Source organism: Microcaecilia unicolor, chromosome 2 (genome assembly GCF_901765095.1).
Source record: "Microcaecilia unicolor chromosome 2, aMicUni1.1, whole genome shotgun sequence".
NCBI classification, from domain to species: domain Eukaryota; kingdom Metazoa; phylum Chordata; class Amphibia; order Gymnophiona; family Siphonopidae; genus Microcaecilia; species Microcaecilia unicolor.
Window position 1 is genome coordinate 453,001,399 of NC_044032.1, and position 22,420 is coordinate 453,023,818.

The 22,420-nt window shown below is 42.1% G+C and overlaps 1 protein-coding gene across 1 annotated transcript in view; it reads right to left on the reverse strand.

Annotated features, from left to right (window-relative positions):
• The window catches only part of CCT7 (chaperonin containing TCP1 subunit 7), a 70,937-nt gene extending 49,373 nt beyond the window's left edge, over window positions 1–21,564 (reverse strand). Inside the window, exons 1-2 of the mRNA XM_030190953.1 lie at window positions 21,464–21,564; window positions 156–309 (exon numbers count right to left, since the gene is read on the reverse strand). Of these exons, the coding sequence (XP_030046813.1) occupies window positions 156–309; window positions 21,464–21,469 (160 nt within the window). The 5' untranslated portion in view covers window positions 21,470–21,564. The remainder of the gene's footprint in view (window positions 1–155; window positions 310–21,463) is intronic.
• Between the last annotated feature and the right edge of the window lie 856 nt (window positions 21,565–22,420).

Here is a 22,420-nt window from a genome sequence, read left to right on the forward strand (position 1 = left end):
GATTTAATACAAAGAAGTGTACCACCATGCATATGAAAAAAAACAAAAGCCAAAAAGGTGTATATGATGTGATGAGGAAAAATGGAAGACTACTCCAAGCAGTTTATGTCTGCCATCGTATTTTGAGTTCCTCAGATATATAAAATATACCTTACCTCTATTATCAACAATAAGCTTATCCATTCCACGAGGACCCAAAGTAGTGCGAACCGCCTCTGCGATGACCTGGCAGGCATTGATGTTACTTACAAGTTGAGGGATCCCTTGGGAGGTATCAGTCCCTTCCTTCAGCAGAATAACTGGGGTGGGCTGAAAGAAACACATATCATGTCAGTTAGTTTTGTTATATAGTATACTGTTAAAGCAATAGCAAAAGTTAAAGAACCAAAGAAGCTACAGTCACAAATTAGATTTTTTTTTGGGGGGGGGGGGGGGGGGGCAGTTTAAAGTATTTTACAGTGTCTAGATCTAATATATACTATTATCAGGGATGAAAAATTATAGGAAACTTGGATGCCAGCGAAACTTTAGGAGTATGAGAAAATGATTTCCTTGTCACTTTTATTCTTATGTTTCCTATTTGGTATACCTTTTCTTTTTTCTCATCTTTTTTAATTTTTTTCCATCTTTGTTCATTTTAATTAATTTGCTTTTGTTCAGTTCCATTTAACAAAGTCTAGTCAAAAAATATATTTTTTTTCAAATCCACAGCCTAACCCAAAAACTTTGGACCTCACCCCTCCCCACCAATCCTGAACATTCAAGAGCTGAAAAGGGTGTTTAAATCAACCTCTAAAGGAAGTGCAGTTATTAGCACTATTCCCCCCCCCCACAATTCTTTTCTATACCACAATATAAAATTGTTGAAAATACAAAAAATATGTATATAGATCCAAAATAAAATATTACAAAATTATACTTTATTATAACATATTCAAATTCCTTTTACACACATCATCTAAAAACCCCACCAATCCCTAAAGCCTACATAACAAACGTACATAAACACCCCCTGGGATAAACACAGCCAAAACACAGACTGATCACAAAGCTCTAAATAACACATCAACAAGTAATTACGATCAAGGAGAAATTAGATCTTACCTGCTAATTTGCTTTCCTTTAGTCCCTCCGGACCGGACCAGTCTCCACCTGCTGGTAGGCGAGCACAACCCATCAGTCCAATCCTGGTCCGGTCCGGAGGGACGCTAAGGAAACAATACTTAAACACTCTCTCATGATGCTCATAATCTTTTTCGGATCTGGAAAACATAATATTGGATTGCAGATGGAATGTTTCCCTCTGTATGATGAGAGCAGCACCACATCAGACATGTACTGTGAGGCCCTATCATGAAAGAAGATCATTCTACACAAACTTAAACCTCTCTCTGGCTGAAATAGGTAACAAATGGAGCTTAAACAGAGGTGTAATCAAAATTTATGACCTGAAAAATTAGACAAGCTTCAGTATTTTGTACTGGTTGCAACTTTTTAAGTATCCTGAATACACAATGCTACAATAATCTAGCTAAGATACTACTAAAGTCTGTACTGCTAATCAGAATTGATGATGAACTACATACTTTCCAATTCAACTCAATTTCCTCATTAATAATAAAAGATCTTTTAACCACAATATTTACTTGTGCTTCCATAGATAAGACTACTGTCTACTCAGACACTCAAAATTAATAAGAGCTAACTTATCTTCATTCACTACTCCAAGCTTCTTGGTGTTTTTTTTAAATAAATGTTCATTTTTCTAATTTTTTCCGTAATTTTTTAATTTCATTTTTCAGTAGCTGTCCATTGCTCCTGATTCCTATTGCTCCAACAACGGACTGTATAGCCTAACCCTCAATAAACGTTATCAGATACTAGTAAACAAGGCCCGTTTCTGGAACGAATGAAACGGGCGCTAGCAAGGTTTTCCTGTGAGTGTGTATGTTTGAGAGAGCCAGAGTGAATGTGCGGGTGTGTGACAGAGTGAGACTTTCTGTGTGACACTGTGTGTGTGTGAGAATGAGTGTGTGTGACAGGGCCCCCTCCCCTGTTCCTAATGCCCCTCACCGCGTTCCCTCCCCTCCTTTTCCTCCTCCTTCCCACACTTTGGGTTCCTTAAGGCTTTCAAAAGTCTATGTACCCCTGTGGCCCTAACGCCCAGTATCCGGATACCCCACCGCTTTCCTCCTCACCCTTCCCCAAGATGTAATACTTTCACGTCCTTCATTTTTTTTAAAAAAGTGTCCTATCTACCCTGTGTACAAATGCCCGCCATTCAGATTGTGTTCCTCTCATAAATTTTCATTTTTTTCATTCATTCAGAACTTGCCACCCCCTGAACACTTTTGGTTCCTTCAGTCTTTTAAAACTGTCCTATGTACCCTGTGTGCTAATGGCCAGCATTGAGATTGTTTTCCTTTCCCAAATGTTCATGTCTTTCAGTCGTTCAGAACTCCCCCCCCCCCCCCCCCCCAATTTAACACTTTCAGTTCCTTCAGTCTTTTAAAACTCTCCTATCAACCCTGTGTCCTAATGGCCAGCACTCAGATTGTTTTGCTTTGCCAAATTGTCTGTCACTGAGGTCAGTGCGTGCCTGCCTAGCAGACCACTTCAGGCAGGCACGGTCCCAAGCACATCCTGTTGGAGGTGAGAATTATTATATAGGATGGTGGGTAATTCCCATGCAATACTTAAACTAGAAGGCAGGGGCGGCATATGAGGCAAGTCACACCCAGTAGGCACCACCAGATAAGACAAGATGTGACAGCAGTAAAGATAGCAATGAAAACAACAATCTTAGCAAATCACTTCTTACCAACACAGCAGGAATTGAGACCAAAGAAAAAAAACTAAACAGAAGATGAGACTGCTACTGAAATGTAGCTGGAAATGCTCACAGTCTAAGGAACAAAGTTCATGATCTGCAAGCTCTGTGTTGGCAACAATGTCTAAGTCTGCCTCTATCACGGAGACATGGTTCAACGATTCCCATAAATGGAATGCAAACATACCAGGCTACAACCTATTTAGGAAGGATTGAGATGGAGGAGTAGCTCTGTATGTGAGAAACAATATTGCAGCGACTGAAATGCCAGGGGCCCGGGGAAAGGAAGAAGCAATATGGATCACCTTGAAAAGAGATGATGGCACCTCTGTCCATATGGGTGTTCTCTACAGACCTCCGACACAATCAGAGGAACTAGATAAAGATCTGGTTAAAGATATCCAAAAGTTGGGAAAGAAAAGAGAGGTGCTGTTGCTGAGAGATCGTGGATGCCTTTCAAAGTGCTCTGCTCAGACAAATGCTGACAGACCCACGAGGGAGGAAGCAATGCTGGATCTGGTACTCAGAAATGGGGAAGGTGTGTCTAATGTCCAAGTGAGTGCCCAACTAGGCAGCAGTGTTGGTTTGATACAACAGCTGAAGGGGAGGGCAGCCACTCAAAACTCAAAGTCCTGGATTTCAAAACATGCTGACCTTAGTAAAATGGGGGAAACCTGAAGAAAGAGCTGATGGGCTGGGAGAATATACGAGAAGTGGAAAGGCAGTGATCCAAGCTGAAAGGAGCTATAAATATGGCTACTAACCTTTATGTAAGGAGAGTAAATAAAAGCAAGGGAAAAAGGAAATCGATATGGTTCTCCAAGAAAGTGGCTGAGAAAATAAAGGCTAAAAGAGTTGGAGTTCATGAAATACAGAAAAACTCAAGAAGAGGAACACAGACAGGAATACTGGATGAAACTGAAAGAAGCCAAGAGAGATATACATCTGGCAAAAGCGCAAGAACAAATAGCTAGAAACGTAAGGAGAGGCGACGAGAATATTTTTCAGGTACATTAGTGAAAAAAGGAAGACTAAAAACGGAATTGTCAGACTGAAAGATGCTGTGAACAGCTTTGTGGATAATGATGAGGAAAAAGCAAACATGCTAAACAAACACTTCTGTCCCTTGAGAAGGACCACGATTGATTGGCAAAGGTACATATAAGAATGGAGTGGATATAGCACCACTCACGGAAGAAACTGTTTATGAACAACTTGAAAATTTAACAGTGTTCAAAGCCATGGGACCAGACGAGATCCATCCCAGGATATTGAGGGAGCTCAGAGAGGTTCTGGTGGGTCCTCTTAAAGATCTGTTTGATAAATCCTTGGAGACGGGGTAGATTCCGTAGGATTGGAGAAGAGCGGATGTGGTCCCTCTTCACAAAAGTGGTGACAGAGAAGAAGCTGGAAACTACAGGCCAGTAAGCCTCACTTTGGTTATCAGAAAAGTAATGGAACTGATGAAAAGGATAGTGAAATTCCTGGAATCCAATAGATTACAAGGTCCGAGACAACATGGTTTTACCAAAGGTAAATTGTGCCAAACAAATCTGATTGAATTCTTTGACTGGGTGGCCAGAGAATTGGCCTGAGGATGTGCCCTAGTTGTAATCTACTTAGATTTCAGCAAAGCGTTTGATATGGTTCCTCATAAGAGGCTCTTGAATAAACTTGACAGGCTAAAGTTAGGACTCAAAAGTGGTGAACTGGATTAGGAGCTGGTTGATAGACCCAGACGCCACGGGGTGGTGGTTAATGGAATTCACTCGGAAGGAATGGTGAGTAGCGGAGTGCTATCTGTGCTGGGGCCAATTCTGTTCGATATATTTGTGAGCGACATTGCCGAAGGGTTAGAAGGTAAAGGTTTGCCTTAGTGCAGATACCAAGATTTGTAACAGAGTGAACACCCCGGAGGGAGTGGAAAACATGGAAAGGATCTGAAAAAGTTAGAATGGTCTAATATTTGGCAATTAAAATTCAATACAAAGAAGCGCAGAATATTGCACTTAGGAAGCAGAAATTCAAGGGAGACGAACATGTTAGGCGGTGAGAGGCTGATATGCACAGACAGGGAGATGGGACCTCGGGGATGATAGTATCCGAGGTTCTGAAGGCGACGAAGCAGTGTGACAATGTGGTGGCTGTAGCCAGAAGGATACTAGGCTGTACAGAGAGAGGTGTAGAGAGGAGGTGTTGATGCCCACCTGGAGTACTGTGCTCAGTTTGGAGACCATATCTTGCTAAAGATGTAAGAAGACTTGAAGCGGTCCAGAGAAATGCAACAAAAATGATACGGGGATTGTGCCAAAAGACATATGAGAAGAGACTGGAAGACCTGAATATGTATATCCTAGAGGAGAGGAGAGGAGGGATAGGGGAGATATGATGCAGGTGTTTAAATACTTGAAAGGTATTAATACAGAGACAAATATTTTCCAGCAGAGGGAAAATGTTAAAACTAGAGGACATGAATTGAGGTTACAGGGTGGTAGACTCAGAAGTCATGTCAGAGAATTCTTTTGCAAGGAGAGGGTGGTTGATGACTGGAATGCCCTCCCAAGGGAAGTGGTCGAGAAAAAAAAACTGTGGCAGAATTCAAAATGGCATGGGATGAACACAGAGGATCTCCAATTAGAAAATGAATGGTATAAAACCAAAACTTGAAGGTTTGTACATATGTTTGTTTGTCAAGTGGTGCTTAGATGGCAACTTTGGCTGTATCAGCTAAGGTCAGTGCTTGGCTGGTTTGTACGGTCTGAGTCCCACATATAGCAATCCAGTTTAGGACTGCTGTAGAGAGCATCAACGGAAACCAGTAATTTGGAAGAGGGCAGTGTCGGGCAGAGACTTTCACAGTCTGTCTCCCACAAATGACAAGACAGATTTGGATAGGCTGGAGGGGGCTTTGACGGCAACTCCAGTAGTTGGAACATAAGGACAGAGCCAGATGGACTCCTACAGTCTATGTCCCAGAAACAACAAAGAAAGACCATGAAAAGTATAAAATATCACGTTCATTGTTGATTTAATCTTGAATTGAGAATTAATGTGACTGTTGGGCAGACTGGATGAACCAGTCAGGACTTTATCTACCATCACTATGTTACTATGCAATACCTTAAAGAAGGGGTTCTCAACCCAGTCCAAGCCAATCAGGTTTCCAGCATATTCAAAATGAATATGCATGAATACATATGTATGAACTACCTCCACTGTATGCAAATCTATTTCATGCATATTCATTGTGGGTATTCTGAAAACCTGACTAGCTAGGTGTGTCTTGAGGACTGGGTTGAGAACCCTTGTCTTAAAGACAAAGCATTTTTAATTCAATAGAGTGGACACTGGATTTAGTTCACACCTTTTTTTCCCCAAGTAGCAGCTCAAGGTGAGTTACATTCAGGTATGTTAGATATCATCCTGTCCCCAGAGGGCTCACCATCTAAGTTTATACCTTGCTCAAGATCACGAGGAGCAGCAGCTGTGGCATTTGAACCGGACTTCCTTAATTGCTAGCCAAGTGCTCTGTTAGGCTACTCCTCCACTCTACTATACAGCCAGGTGGTACAAATGGTCAGGTCTAGGTCAGCAGAGGAGGATGTGGCTTGATGCGCAGCTGTGCACCTCTTCTTTATGCAGCATGATCTCTGAGGGGGGGTGGGAAGAGACTGAGGAGAGCCATGGATACCAGTGCAGTTGCACCGAATTCCTCCAGGAATAGATAATATAGAATGCAGTTGGCCACACAACATCTGGAGGTGTAGTTAACTACATTATCTATCATGTTTAATGAAGAAATGAACGCTCCATTAAAGGCAAGGCATAGGCTGTACCCAAAATATGCTCCTACTAGGAATTTCTGTATTAGGGGGCTGATGCAGAAAGCTATAAGCAGAAGCTTGCAGTTACTATATGCTCATATTACTGGGTGCAGATACAGAGGGGTTCACTACAGAAGTTGACTCACACACATGGGTGCACAGCATATTAAAATGGATGGTAATTAATTCATTAGGTACTCAGCCACACTACACAGACAAACAGGGAATTTAAAAGCATACAAACCACGCAGGCAATTTACTGCCACATCCAGGGCAGCACAGGGTTAGTTGAGGGGATTTAATGACCGTTTCATCTTTTCTTTAATGTGCGACCCTAACAAGCGCCTACAATTTTAAGTTTTTGCAAGGCAAATATTTATGCACAGAATAGCTTTCCAGTTCACATGCAGATGTGTGCTAGCACTTTCATTTTGTTTGAACATGCGTACAGTGAAGCTACCCTCACCAATAAACCTTTGTGCTCATGTGTCTAGCAGACCTTCCTTGATTAGTGCTCAAGTTCTGCATATTTTGAAGTTACATCTCATTAGCTTACTGCATCACTGAGATTTTCTTGTTAATTTTGCAGTAGAACCCATATGCTCAAGCATCAGCTCTATTATGTGGCTTTCTGCATTGACTCCTGTTTAATGCAATAATTAGGATGCACTGACAGTTAACATGCTGTATCAACTAACAAGCTGAACCATGCACAGTATTAACGCAGCAGTGGTGTTGAGGCATTCAGCATCTCCTGGACCTTCCGGAAAGAACTGTCTTGTTTGACCCCTAACAACGTGTTGGGATGCACTGCTAGGGGCGCTGCCATTTACAAGATGGTGGTGAGAAGGATGCCACTGGATGCCTCTCCCATCCAGGTATTATTGGTCCAGTAGAGGGAGGGGGAAGAGAAGAAGATTCTAGCAAGGACCACCCTGGGATGCCATGGGCCATATAGCCTAGGAGTGGCTACCCTGACTCACTTGGACCACTAGTCTTTTGAGGTGAAGTGCTGCATTTCATCTAAGACAATCCTGCTGCTGCTCCTGCTTACTTCAGCCCTGAGCTGTGAGTAAACTAAAAAATGTCAACATTCAGATCGAGCTGGAGTAATTTCCAATTCAACAGGTTTGCAAACTGACCATACCACCATGTATTAGTTCTATTGTGGATTTTTCTGTACTAAAACCCTTAGGGGCCTTTTTGCAAAGCTGCAACAAAAGGCAGCATTAGAACGTCCTTACATGGGTCTTTTGTGCACACTACAACCATTTCTACATCAGTCTGAAAATGGCCGATTTTCCAATTTAATGGCCATGCATTAATGTTCAAACAAACTATATAAGTTCGCTGTACATGCACAACTTGTAAGCAATGAGAATAATTAAAATAATGAGGAGGAAAAAGCCTCAAGAAGCTCCTAGGTATCTGGTGGTCGAGCAGGACTTCATCATCAGCAGAAAAAAAAACCTGCCAAACAACAAAACATTTAATTCAAACTAAACAGCAAAAAGATTTCAAAAAGTACTTAGCTGCATAATCTTCCAGCAAGGCAAAAACCAGACTGTGACCATGCTGTAGAGTTTAAATCAACCTCTAAAGGAAGTGCAGTTATTAGCACTATTCCCCCCCCCCCCCCCACAATTCTTTTCTATACCACAATATAAAATTGTTGAAAATACAAAAAATATGTATATAGATCCAAAATAAAATATTACAAAATTATACTTTATTATAACATATTCAAATTCCTTTTACACACATCATCTAAAAACCCCACCAATCCCTAAAGCCTACATAACAAACGTACATAAACACCCCCTGGGATAAACACATCCAAAACACAGACTGATCACAAAGCTCTAAATAACACATCAACAAGTAATTACGATCAAACAATACTTAAACACTCTCTCATGATGCTCATAATCTTTTTCGGATCTGGAAAACATAATATTGGATTGCAGATGGAATGTTTCCCTCTGTATGATGAGAGCAGCACCACATCAGACATGTACTGTGAGGCCCTATCATGAAAGAAGATCATTCTACACAAACTTAAACCTCTCTCTGGCTGAAATAGGTAACAAATGGAGCTTAAACAGAGGTGTAATCAAAATTTATGACCTGAAAAATTAGACAAGCTTCAGTATTTTGTACTGGTTGCAACTTTTTAAGTATCCTGAATACACAATGCTACAATAATCTAGCTAAGATACTACTAAAGTCTGTACTGCTAATCAGAATTGATGATGAACTACATACTTTCCAATTCAACTCAATTTCCTCATTAATAATAAAAGATCTTTTAACCACAATATTTACTTGTGCTTCCATAGATAAGACTACTGTCTACTCAGACACTCAAAATTAATAAGAGCTAAACTTATCTTCATTCACTACTCCAAGCTTCTTGGTGTTTTTTTTAAATAAATGTTCATTTTTCTAATTTTTTCCGTAATTTTTTAATTTCATTTTTCAGTAGCTGTCCATTGCTCCTGATTCCTATTGCTCCAACAACGGACTGTATAGCCTAACCCTCAATAAACGTTATCAGATACTAGTAAAAAAGGCCCGTTTCTGGAACGAATGAAACGGGCGCTAGCAAGGTTTTCCTGTGAGTGTGTATGTTTGAGAGAGCCAGAGTGAATGTGCGGGTGTGTGACAGAGTGAGACTTTCTGTGTGACACTGTGTGTGTGTGAGAATGAGTGTGTGTGACAGGGCCCCCTCCCCTGTTCCTAATGCCCCTCACCGCGTTCCCTCCCCTCCTTTTCCTCCTCCTTCCCACACTTTGGGTTCCTTAAGGCTTTCAAAAGTCTATGTACCCCTGTGGCCCTAACGCCCAGTATCCGGATACCCCACCGCTTTCCTCCTCACCCCTCCCCCAAGATGTAATACTTTCACGTCCTTCATTTTTTTAAAAAAGTGTCCTATCTACCCTGTGTACAAATGCCCGCCATTCAGATTGTGTTCCTCTCATAAATTTTCATTTTTTTCATTCATTCAGAACTTGCCACCCCCTGAACACTTTTGGTTCCTTCAGTCTTTTAAAACTGTCCTATGTACCCTGTGTGCTAATGGCCAGCATTGAGATTGTTTTCCTTTCCCAAATGTTCATGTCTTTCAGTCGTTCAGAACTCCCCCCCCCCCCCCCAATTTAACACTTTCAGTTCCTTCAGTCTTTTAAAACTCTCCTATCAACCCTGTGTCCTAATGGCCAGCACTCAGATTGTTTTGCTTTGCCAAATTGTCTGTCACTGAGGTCAGTGCGTGCCTGCCTAGCAGACCACTTCAGGCAGGCACGGTCCCAAGCACATCCTGTTGGAGGTGAGAATTATTATATAGGATGGTGGGTAATTCCCATGCAATACTTAAACTAGAAGGCAGGGGCGGCATATGAGGCAAGTCACACCCAGTAGGCACCACCAGATAAGACAAGATGTGACAGCAGTAAAGATAGCAATGAAAACAACAATCTTAGCAAATCACTTCTTACCAACACAGCAGGAATTGAGACCAAAGAAAAAAAACTAAACAGAAGATGAGACTGCTACTGAAATGTAGCTGGAAATGCTCACAGTCTAAGGAACAAAGTTCATGATCTGCAAGCTCTGTGTTGGCAACAATGTCTAAGTCTGCCTCTATCACGGAGACATGGTTCAACGATTCCCATAAATGGAATGCAAACATACCAGGCTACAACCTATTTAGGAAGGATTGAGATGGAGGAGTAGCTCTGTATGTGAGAAACAATATTGCAGCGACTGAAATGCCAGGGGCCCGGGGAAAGGAAGAAGCAATATGGATCACCTTGAAAAGAGATGATGGCACCTCTGTCCATATGGGTGTTCTCTACAGACCTCCGACACAATCAGAGGAACTAGATAAAGATCTGGTTAAAGATATCCAAAAGTTGGGAAAGAAAAGAGAGGTGCTGTTGCTGAGAGATCGTGGATGCCTTTCAAAGTGCTCTGCTCAGACAAATGCTGACAGACCCACGAGGGAGGAAGCAATGCTGGATCTGGTACTCAGAAATGGGGAAGGTGTGTCTAATGTCCAAGTGAGTGCCCAACTAGGCAGCAGTGTTGGTTTGATACAACAGCTGAAGGGGAGGGCAGCCACTCAAAACTCAAAGTCCTGGATTTCAAAACATGCTGACCTTAGTAAAATGGGGGAAACCTGAAGAAAGAGCTGATGGGCTGGGAGAATATACGAGAAGTGGAAAGGCAGTGATCCAAGCTGAAAGGAGCTATAAATATGGCTACTAACCTTTATGTAAGGAGAGTAAATAAAAGCAAGGGAAAAAGGAAATCGAAGTTGTGCATATACAGAGAACTTATACAGTTGCTTATGTTTGAGCATTACTGGTTCTCTTACCAGTCATTTTTCTTTTAGCATGTATTAATGTTGTCATTAGCATGCAACCACTAACAAAAATTAGCATCTGAGCCATTACTGCCACCTTTTTTGTAAGTGATAAGGGCTCATGCAAATTCTGCACTAATCAGTTAGCGAACGGAAATGCCAACACACTGAAAGGCGCAGAAATGCCCACTCTCTACCCTCCACCACCCAGACATGCCCCCTCTGCTTTTAGCATGTGAGTAGAACGCACACATTTGCAACTTAGCATGGGACACCTCATAGCACCCCGCAATATACCATTTTAAGCTGCGGTAAGCACAAATTAGTGCTTACTGCAGCTTATTAAAAGGGCCCCTTACTGCTTCACGAGCAAGGTTAGCATTAGAAAAAGTTATCTGCATTTAAAAGGACAACGCAGTTTATTACATGGCCTGACCTATCAAGACAAATTTTCTTCACATTCTGAACTTGTTACCCTTTGACAGTTTTATGGAAGATTAATTGTTCAAAAATGTTGTACAAGCTAAAAATAAAGACACAGAAGCAATGAGGGGTTTTTTCAGCATTTGAATCACACCTTGGACTTCCCCTGAAGAAACAGACCTGAAACGGGTCCCCGTTGGGATAGTCTAAAATTAAGATGTCTCCTTAAATTACTCTCATGCTCGCACAATATATTGAGTGTAGTAAAGAAGAAAAGTTTTCTGTACTCTCAGCAATGATGTTAAAGTCAACTTGACAAGCTATTTTGATCCATGTGGACATAATACAACATCCTTATTGGTCATCAAAAATTTAAAATTAAAAAAATTAAAAAATAGAAAGAAGTCTGTATAAGGATACATCACTTTACACATTAAATCAATAGTGGAGGTTTTTTCAGAAGAGCCTATGATCGAACAGCCGTTCACAGTCGATAGTTTGAAAGTTCATTCAGAACATAATTTTGTTAGTGCCCATTTTTCCTTCATTTTTTAAATGTAGAGTGTTGGTTTGTTATGTCTCCATAGACTCGCTTGTCTTTTCAGGATCACTATCCTTTTGGGCTTAAGTGAAAACTATTAGTTTGTGATCCTTTTCTTCACTGTTCACTGAGATATTACACTTATCTATAAGGACACATACCAGACGTTAAAAAAAAAACAGTCATTCTGGTGCTATCAAGAACAAACTATGGAAGCACATACAATTCTTCTAATAATGAGACAAATCAGAAAATGTATTTTTTTTTTTAAGGTTTAGCTTTGCCTGAAAACAGGCAAATTTAAGATACCAAACATTTCATGTACATAAATAAACGTTAATAAAGATAGCAACACTTTCTACTGAAAAGGTTTCTTGACTAGTTTCCAACATTTACCACTCTATAGAAACATGATGGCAGATAAAGGTCAAATGGCCCATCCAGTCTGCTCATCCTCTGTAACCCCTAACTCTTCCTTTTCCTAAGCAATCCCATGTGCTCATCCCATGTCTTTTTAAATTCTGACACAGTCCTCAACTCCACAACATCCCCCGGGAGGCCATTCTACACTTCCACCACCATTTCTGTGAAGTAATACTTTCTTAGATTTCTCCTAAGCCTATTCCCTCTTAACTTCATCATATGCCCCCTCCCTCGTTCCAGAGTTTTCCTTCAGTTGAAAAAGGCTCACTTCCCGTACATTAATGCCCTTGAGATAAACGTCTCTATCATATCTCCTCTCTCCCTACTTACTCTCTTCCAGACTATACATGTTGTGGTTCATAAGTCTGTCCCTATATTTTTGGTGTTCCAGATTGCTTACTAATTTTGTACCTGCCCTCTGGATGGACTCAATCCTGTTTATATCTTCCTGTAGGTGCGGTCTCTAGAACTGCACATAGTACATACATAAGTACATAAGTACTGCCATACTGGGACAGACCAAAGGTCCATCAAGCCCAGCATCCTGTTTCCAACAGTGGCCAATCCAGGTCACAAGTACCTGGCAAGATCCAAAACAGTACAAAACATTTTATACTGCTTATCCCAGAAATAGTGGATTTTCCCCAAGTCCATTTAATAATGGTCTATGGACTTTTCCTTTAGGAAGCTGTCCAAACCTTTTTTAAACTCCGCTAAGCTAACCGCCTTTACCACATTCTCTGGCAACAAATTCCAGAGTTTAATTACACGTTGAGTTAAACATTTTCTCCGATTTGTTTTAAATTTACTACATTGTAGCTTCATCACATGCCCCCTAGTCCTAGTATTTTTGGAAAGCGTAAACAGACGCTTCACATCTAACCGTTCAACTCCACTCATTATTTTATAGACCTCTATTATATATCCCCTCAGCCGCCTTTTCTCCAAGCTGAAGAGCCCTAGCTGCTTTAGCCTTTCCTCATAGGGAAGTCGTCCCCATCTCCTTTATCATTTTTGTCGCCCTTTTCTAATTCCACCTTTTCTAATTCCACTATATCTTTTTTGAGATGTGGCGACCAGAATTGAACACAATATTCGAGGTGCAGTCGCACCATGGAGCCATACAAAGGCATTATAACATCCTCATTTTTGTTTTCCATTCCTTTCCTAATACCTAACATTCTATTTACTTTCTTAGCCGCAGCAGCACACTGAGCAGAAGGTTTTGACGTATCATCAACGACAACACCTAGATCCCTTTCTTGGTCCATGACTCCTAACGTGGAACCTTGCATGACGTAGGTATAATTCGGGTTCCTCTTTCCCACAGGCCTCACTTTGCACTTGCTCACATTAAACATCATCTGCCATTTATATGCCCAGTCTCGTAAGGTCCTCTTGTAATTTTTCACAATCCTCCTGCAATTCAACGACTTTGAATAACTTTGTGTCATCAGCAAATTTAATCACCTCACAAGTTACTCCCATCTGTAGGTCATTTATAAACATGTTAAAAAGTAGTGGTCCCAGCACAGACCCCTGGGGAACCCCACTAACTACCATTCTCCATTGAGAATAGTGACTATTTAACCATACTCTCTGTTTTCTATCTTTTAACCAGCTTTTAATCCACAATAGAACACTACCTTCTGTACCATGACTCTTCAATTTCCTCTGCAGTCTTTCATGAGGTACTTTGTCAAACGCCTTCTGAAAATCCAGATACACAATATCAACCGGCTCCCCTTTATCCACGTTGTTCGCCCCTTCAAAGAAATGTAGTAGATTGGTGAGCAAGATTTCCCTTCACTAAATCCATGTTGACTTTGTCTCATTAATCCATGCTTTTGAATATGCTCTGTCATTTTGTTCTTAATAATAGTTTGTACCATTTTGCCCGGCACTGACGTCAGACTCACCGGTCTATAACATCCCGGATCTCCTCTGGAACTTTTTTTTTAAAAATCGGCGTTACACTGGCCACCCTCCAATCTTCCGGTACCACGCTTGCTCCGCAAGCTCATTTTTCAGTTCTATCAGTACTCTGAGATGAATACCATCCGGTCCAGGAGATTTGCTACTCTTCAGTTTGTAGAACTGCCTCATTAAATCCTCCACATTTACAGAGAATTCATTAAGTTTCTCTGACTCGTCAGCTTCGAATACCATTTCCGGCACCAGTATCCCACCCAAATCTTCCTCGATGAAGACCGAAGCAAAGAATTGATTTAATCACTCCGCTACAGTTTTGTCTTCCTTGATCGCCCCTTTTACTCCTCGGTCACCTAGCGGCCCAACTGATTCTTTTGCCAGCTTCCTGCTTTTAATATACCTAAAAAAAATTTTTACTACGTGTTTTTGCCTCCAACGCAATCTTTTTTTCAAAGTCCCTCTTAGCCTTCCTTATCAGCGCTTTGCATTTGACTTGACATTCCTTAAGCTGTTTCTTATTATTTTCAGTCGGTTCCTTCTTCCATTTTCTGAAGGATTTTCTTTTAGCTCTAACAGCTTCCTTCACCTCACTTTTTAACCATGTCGGCTGTCGTTTGGTCTTCCGTCCTCCTTTTTTAATACGAGGAATATATTTGGCCTGGGCTTCCAGGATGGTGTTTTTGAACAACATCCACGCCTGATGTAAATTTTTGACCCTCGCAGCCGCTCCTCTAAGTTTTTTTTTTTCACTGTTCTTCTCATTTTATCAGTCTCCTTTTTTAAAGTTCAACGCTAACGTATTTGATTTCCTATGTATACTTACTTCAAAGCTAATATAAAATCCAATCATATTGTGATCACTGTTATCAAGCGGCCCCAGCACCATTACCTCCCGCACCAGATCATGCGCTCTACTAAGGACTAGGTCTAGAACTTTTCCTTCTCCCGTCGGCTCCTGTACTAGCTGCTCCATAAAGCTGTCCTTGATTTTATCAAGGAATTTTACCTCCCTAGCATGCCCCGATGTTACATTTACCCAGTCAATATCAGGGTAATTGAAATCACCCATTATTATGGTGTTGTCCAGTTTGTTTGAGTCCCTAATTTCCTTTAACATTTCTGCATCCGTCTGTTCATCCTGGCCTTCGGACGGTAGTACAGTCCTATCACCATCCTTTTCCCCTTTACACATGGAATTTCAATCCACAGTGATTCCAAGAAGTGTTTTGTTTCCTGCAGAATTTTCAATCTATTTGATTCAAGGCTGTCGTTAATATACATTGCTACCCCTCCACCAATTCGATCCACCCTATCACTACAATATAATTTGTACCCCGAAATGACAGTGTCCCACTGGTTAACCTCCTTCCACCAGATCGCAGAGATGCCTATTATATCTGTCTAATTTTTCATTTAGTGCAATATATTCTAACTCTCCCATCTTATTTCTTAGGCTCCTGGCATTAGCATATAGACATTTCAAAGTATATTTGTTGTTCCTATTTACATCATGCTTAGTACTTGCCAGTATTAATTTGTAATCTTTTGTGTGATTTTTATTTAAGGACACCTGATCTACTATGGTCTCTTCTGCAACCTCACTATCGGGAAACCCTATCTTCCCCGTTTTGGTGATAGCTTTGAAAGATACCTTATCCTGAACCATGCGTTTTTGAGCGACTTGTCGGTCTTCCCCCCCCCCCCCGCTTTTAGTTTAAAAGCTGTTCTATCTCCTTTTTAAATGCCGATGCCAGCAGCCTTGTCCCATCCTGGTTAAGGTACTGTAAATGGGGCCTCACCAGAGACTTATACAATGGCTGGTCATTATTATTATTTGTTACATTTGTATCCCCCATTTTCCCACCTATGTGCAGGCTCAATGTGGCTTACATATCACCGTTAACGGCGATAGCCAATTCTGGTATGAACAAATACATGGTGTGAATAATACAAAGTGATACTGTGGTGGGATGAAGTACATGTATGGTAGGTTGGATTGGGGGTCTTAGAGAGGGAGAGGGGAGAAGAGTCAGGTAATGTTCATTAGGGTCTTTGGTTTTATTATGACGTAGGTGAAAAGGTATTTTATGTTGAGACGGTGGGGTATGCTCTTCTGAACAGGTCTGTCTTTAGTGCTTTCCGGAAGTCTAGATGGTCGAGCGTAGTTTTTACTGCTTTTGGCAGTGCGTTCCATAGTTGTGCGCTTAAATAGGAAAAGCTGGTTACATAGATGGATTTGTATTTGAGTCCTCTGTTGCTTGGGTAGTGGAGGTTTAGGTATGATTTTGTGGTGTTTCTGGCTGGCAGATCGATGAGGTCTGTCATGTATCCCGGTGCCTCCCCGTAAATTATTTTGTGAACAGTCGTGCAGATTTTGAAAGTGATGCGTTCTTTGATTGGTAGCCAATGCAGTTTCTCTCGTAGTGGTTTGGCGCTGTCATCCCTCTATTTATGCACCCAAGCATCCTTATGGCTTTGACTGTTGCTTTTTCTGCCTGTTTGGAAGCTTTAAGGTCATCAGACAATCACCCCCAAGTCCCGCTCTTCTTTCGTACACTGAAGCACTTCACCCCCTATACTGTGCCATTCCCTCGGATTCTTGCGACCAAAGTGACCCTGCATTTTTTAGCTTTAAATCTTAGTTGCCAAATATCTGTCCATTCCTCCATGCAGCCAAACCCAAAGTACTTTATGTGGAGTTTTTTTGTTTGTTTGTTTTAATAGGAAGCAAAAAAAATTAAAGTAAGTCAAAACAAGTTTCATAAGAAAATTAAGGTTAACTGGAGTCCTACCAGATGTTGTATTGTATGTGTACAACTTTACTTTAACAATATTAAGTTTTCATCATAAAACTAAATTATTATCTAGATAGAGGTGGAGAGAATTCCTAGTAGCTACAATAAATTGGTCAGAGATGTCCACTATTCAAAATAGAAAGACTTGGCAAACTATGGGGCCCTTTTACTAAAATTTATTAAGATCTAGAGTTAACATGGCTTAACAGGGGCTTCTCCAGCACATTAAATGCAAATCTAACAGCACTTTTTAGGATATTTTCAAGTTTGTTTGGTTTTTTTTTATTCAGGTGGCACACCAATGTTGTCATTTACACACTAGGAATTACCATCTATTTAGGAGGTTTTGAGGGACCCTTTTTCAAAAGGGTTGGCATGCCGCAATGCGGAACTACTGCCGGGCTACCACAAGAGCCTGTTAGAAGTTTCCACCCCTAGCGAGCTATTTCCAGAGATACAAAAATATATTCTATTTTTGTAGCGCTTGTGCTTACCCAGCAGTAACTCAGGTGGCGCTAAGTGCTCCCCTCCCAGAAATGGCCACGCAGCAAGAAAAAGCCAGCCCTTTAAGTGCTCCTGCATTAACTGTGCTATCCAGTTAGCACATCAAACATACAAATTGCGAGTGACCATACTCACCCGCAAATGCACAGTACAGACTTTCCCTCTCTGTCCCGCCCCCGCGTCAAAACGTGATGATGGGGGCGGGACAGAGAGGGAAACTGCGCGAAGGGGAGGGAGGGAGGGATCCGCCAAGGTCGCTACCGCTCCCCCCCCCCAACCGGAGTCACTGTCGCTGCCCCCCCTCCACCAGGGCCCTCTCGTCGCAATTCAACTTACAGCGCCGAAAACGCAGCAGGCAGATCAGCTGAGCTGCCGTCGGCCTTCCTTCCCTGCCTCTGTCCCACCCTCGCCGATGTTACGTCACACAAGGGCGGGACACAGGCAGAGAAGGAAGGCCAACAGCAGCTCAGCTGATCTGCCTGCTGCGGTTTCAGTGCTGTAAGTTGAATCGCGAAGAGAGGGCCCGGGCCGGTGACTCCGGGGGGGGGGGGGGGGACGGGGGGGACGGTAGCAACCTGGTGAGGAGGGTAGCTGGAAATCTCGCCGGTTTTAACGGTCATAACGGCTAGTTATTATATATAAGGAGTAGCTGCATAACATTTCCACATTCATTCCCCTTACTTACCATGCCTCATCCCAGAAAAATTCTTTAAACCAAAAAAAAAAAAATTCTTCAATACAAACTTTACCAACACCTTAACACTATTCAGCTCTACTCTATTAGAATGTGTTAACAGTGTATTAAGGGCTTAAAACCCTTTAGTAAAAGGGCACCCAAGGTACTGACTGCACTGCAAAGTTTGCAAACAGGCATTTTGATCTCATTAAAAATGTTTTAAGAATCAGATCTTTCATCAATAACCTCATTCGTTAACAGACCATATTATAAACAGATTATAAACAGACCCAACATAAAAATACATGGACACCTGCGACACAATGCAGAGAACGTAAATGACATTACCTGACTCTTCCTCCCCCCCCCTTTCTAAGTTCCCCCAACTACACCAACCTTACATGTACCGTATCTATTACAGCATCACCTTGTATTCATTCGTACCATGTATTTGTTCAGACCGGAATCGGCTAACGCCGTTTACGGCAATATGTAAGCCACATTGAGCCTGCTAAAAGGTGGGAAAATGTGGGATACAAATGTAATAAATAAATTTGAGCAAGGATACCTCTCAGTTACTTTAATATATAATAATCCTTACTTGAATATATAATACTCCTTGAGCTCTGATTTGGAACAAAAAAAAATATTAATACATCTAAACTCCAAATACTGAGGGATGCAGCTATCAGAAGCACTCTCACCAGTACTAAATTATACACACAACAAATTAATTTATCTACTTTCTGTCAAACAGATCACATTATGAGACCTATTTCCAAAGCACTTAGATTTACAAACAGGCTTATTTTCGAAAGAGGACACCCATCTTTCGACACAAATCACAAGATGAGCGTCCTTCTCACAGCGTCGCCCAAATCGGTATAATGGAAAGCCGATTTTGTGCTTTCCATCGTGGGGATGACCAAAGTTCCCGGGGGCGTGTCGGGAGGCGTAGCAAAGGCGGGACTTGGGCGTGCCTAACACATGGGCATCCTTGACCCATAATGGGAAAAAAAAGGGCGTCCCTGACAAACACTTAGATGACTTTACCCGGTCCTTTTTTCTTACGACCAAGCCATAGAAATGTGCCCGAACTGACCCGATGAACACCGGAGAGAATCGGGGATCACCTCCCCTTACTCCCCCAGTGGTCACTAACCACCTCCCACCCTCAAACAAATTTTTTAAAAATATTTTTTGCCAGGCTCAAATATCATTCCCAGCTCCATGACAGCAGTATGCATGACCATGGAGCAGTTTTAGTGTCTGCAGCGCACTTCAGGCAGGTGGACCCAGGACCATCCCCCGTATCTGTTACACTTGTGGTGGTAAATGTGAGCCCTTCAAAACCCACTGTACCCACATCTTGATGCCCCCCTTCACGCGTTAAGTGCTATGGTAGTGGTGTACAGTTGTGGGTAGTGGGTTTTGGAGGGGGTTGGGGGGAGCTCAGCACACAAGGTAAAAGCGCTATGCACCTGGGAGCAAATTATGAAGTCCACTGCAGTGCCCCCTAGGGTGCCCGGTTGGTGTCCTGACATGTCAGAGGGACCAATGCACTAGGAATGCTGGCTCCTCCCACGACCAAAGGGCTTGCATTTGGTCGTTTCTGAGATGGGCATCCTTAGTTCCCATTATCGCAGTGAATCCAGACTGCCCCTATCGGTCTGACCGTTCATGTGTCTATTAGATTGTAAGCTCTTTGAACAGGGACTGTCTCTCTTTGTGAAATTGTACAGTGCTGCGTAACCCTGGTAGCGCTTTAGAAATGTTAAGTAGTAGTAGAAGTAGAAAATCAGAAACGACCAAGTCTAAGGACGACCATCTCTAGGGATGACCATCTCCCGTATCTGTTACACTTGTGGTGGTAAATGTGAGCCCTTCAAAACCCACTGTACCCACATCTTGATGCCCCCCTTCACCCGTTAAGTGCTATGGTAGTGGTGTACAGTTGTGGGTAGTGGGTTTTGGGGGGGGGGGGTTGGGGGGAGCTCAGCACACAAGGTAAAAGCGCTATGCACCTGGGAGCAAATTATGAAGTCCACTGCAGTGCCCCCTAGGGTGCCCGGTTGGTGTCCTGACATGTCAGAGGGACCAATGCACTAGGAATGCTGGCTCCTCCCACGACCAAAGGGCTTGCATTTGGTCGTTTCTGAGATGGGCATCCTTAGTTCCCATTATCGCAGTGAATCCAGACTGCCCCTATCGGTCTGACCGTTCATGTGTCTATTAGATTGTAAGCTCTTTGAACAGGGACTGTCTCTCTTTGTGAAATTGTACAGCGCTGCGTAACCCTGGTAGCGCTTTAGAAATGTTAAGTAGTAGTAGAAGTAGAAAATCAGAAACGACGACCATCTCTAGGGATGACCTGAATGTCAAGATTTAAGCATCCCCAACATTATTATCGAAACAAAAGATGGGCACCCATCTTGTTTCGATAATACAGGTGTCCCCGTCCCTTCGCCGGGACGTCCTGCGAGGACGTCCTCAGGAAAACTTGGGCGCCCCTTTCGATTATGCCCCTCAAAGTAACCTATGGAACTTTGTATGTCTAAATGTTTTTAAAATTAACTAAAAGAGTCTGAAACTGAGCTATATTTCACAAGAACAATGCTGAACTCAAACACAGCTTACAGATATGTACGTACTAATAACACAAACAGTTTTCAGTAGACCCAATCTACTTCCTATTAAACTATTGCTGATAATTCCAGGTAGTCCTTTCATTTCTTTGTGCTTAAATTTATCCCAGGCTTCTTTCTCCATTACCGATTGTTGTTTCATGTATCCACCTTACTTTTCCAGAGGAAATAAGGAACTGAGACCTTACACCAGCTCGCACACAACAAGGAATACTGTCAGCGGCTCCGGGTGAAGCTAGCTGAAAGACAGAGCCCACCTACCCTCCTCTACCGGGAGAGAAAACATCCCACCACTAAGAGCCCACGGGGACCATCCTGCAGCCTCACCGGAAACAGGCCCGGACACAGAAAATACGGGAACGAGACTCTTCGCGCAAAATGCGGAGAGAAGATACAGAACAATAACAGCAAAAGTAAGCGGACACTAATTAAAAAAAATCCTGGGGTTGATACGGCAGAACGAGAGCGGATGGAAACAGATCTACTCCCGTGCCCCCCACTCACCATCATTTTGCCGGCTGCTCCGAGGACAACGCGCGCCGCGAACCCGCCCCAAGCTCCCAGCGTACTCTGCGTCGACGTCTCGCATACGCGCACGTGAAATTTCCGGAACTTTCCCTAGACAGGAAGAGGAACAACCAGGGGCGTCGCTTGGTTTCCTTGGTAACCGTACTACTGCTCCAAGGAGAGTAGATTGAGAACAGGAGACGGTACGAGACTTTCTGGACCATTATATGGGTGGAAGCCAGTAGGCGGAGATTGCCTCCACACTGGTTCACCCAAAACAATAATAGCAATCTTTATTGAAAACAATACTAAAAGTATTACAAATAAGGGACTGTCTATGCGTGGTGACCCGTGGTCCATCTGCAAAAAGTCGAAAGCTGTTCCAGTTGGATAGGCAGTGCCTTACAAGGTGGAGGAGAAAAGATTATTATTTTTTTACTTGACAGCTTTTTAATTTATTTAAAAGCTTCCCATATGTAGATATAAATATCATTAAATCAAAACTGAATATCACTAAAACTTCAAAATGTATTGTAGCTGTTGGAAACTGCACTAATAAAGGCTGTATTTTGTGCTCATTTTTCTACACTGTCCTATACAATACAGTAATACATGGCCAAATTTCGGTGAGGATATCCTGTTTACTGATGGGTTCATCTTAACTGTTGTAATCTGCTTTGGGAAGCCTGGTGTTATAAAACTTGGAAGTAAAATTAAACTCTCATTGGGGCACATGGAATCACATCTTCACCTCATCTCTTTTGTACAAATGGATTATTCTGTTTTGAGCATGCTTCAGGGACAAGTGGTTTTCATAAGTCTAAATAATAAAAATAAATATTTTCTTTCATGCAGATCTCTCATTTGTTTAAACATAACTAAATGGGCTATAAGCCCCTAATGCAGTCCATTGGTTTTCTTATATGTTGTTCTTGTAATGACTTATACTGGAAG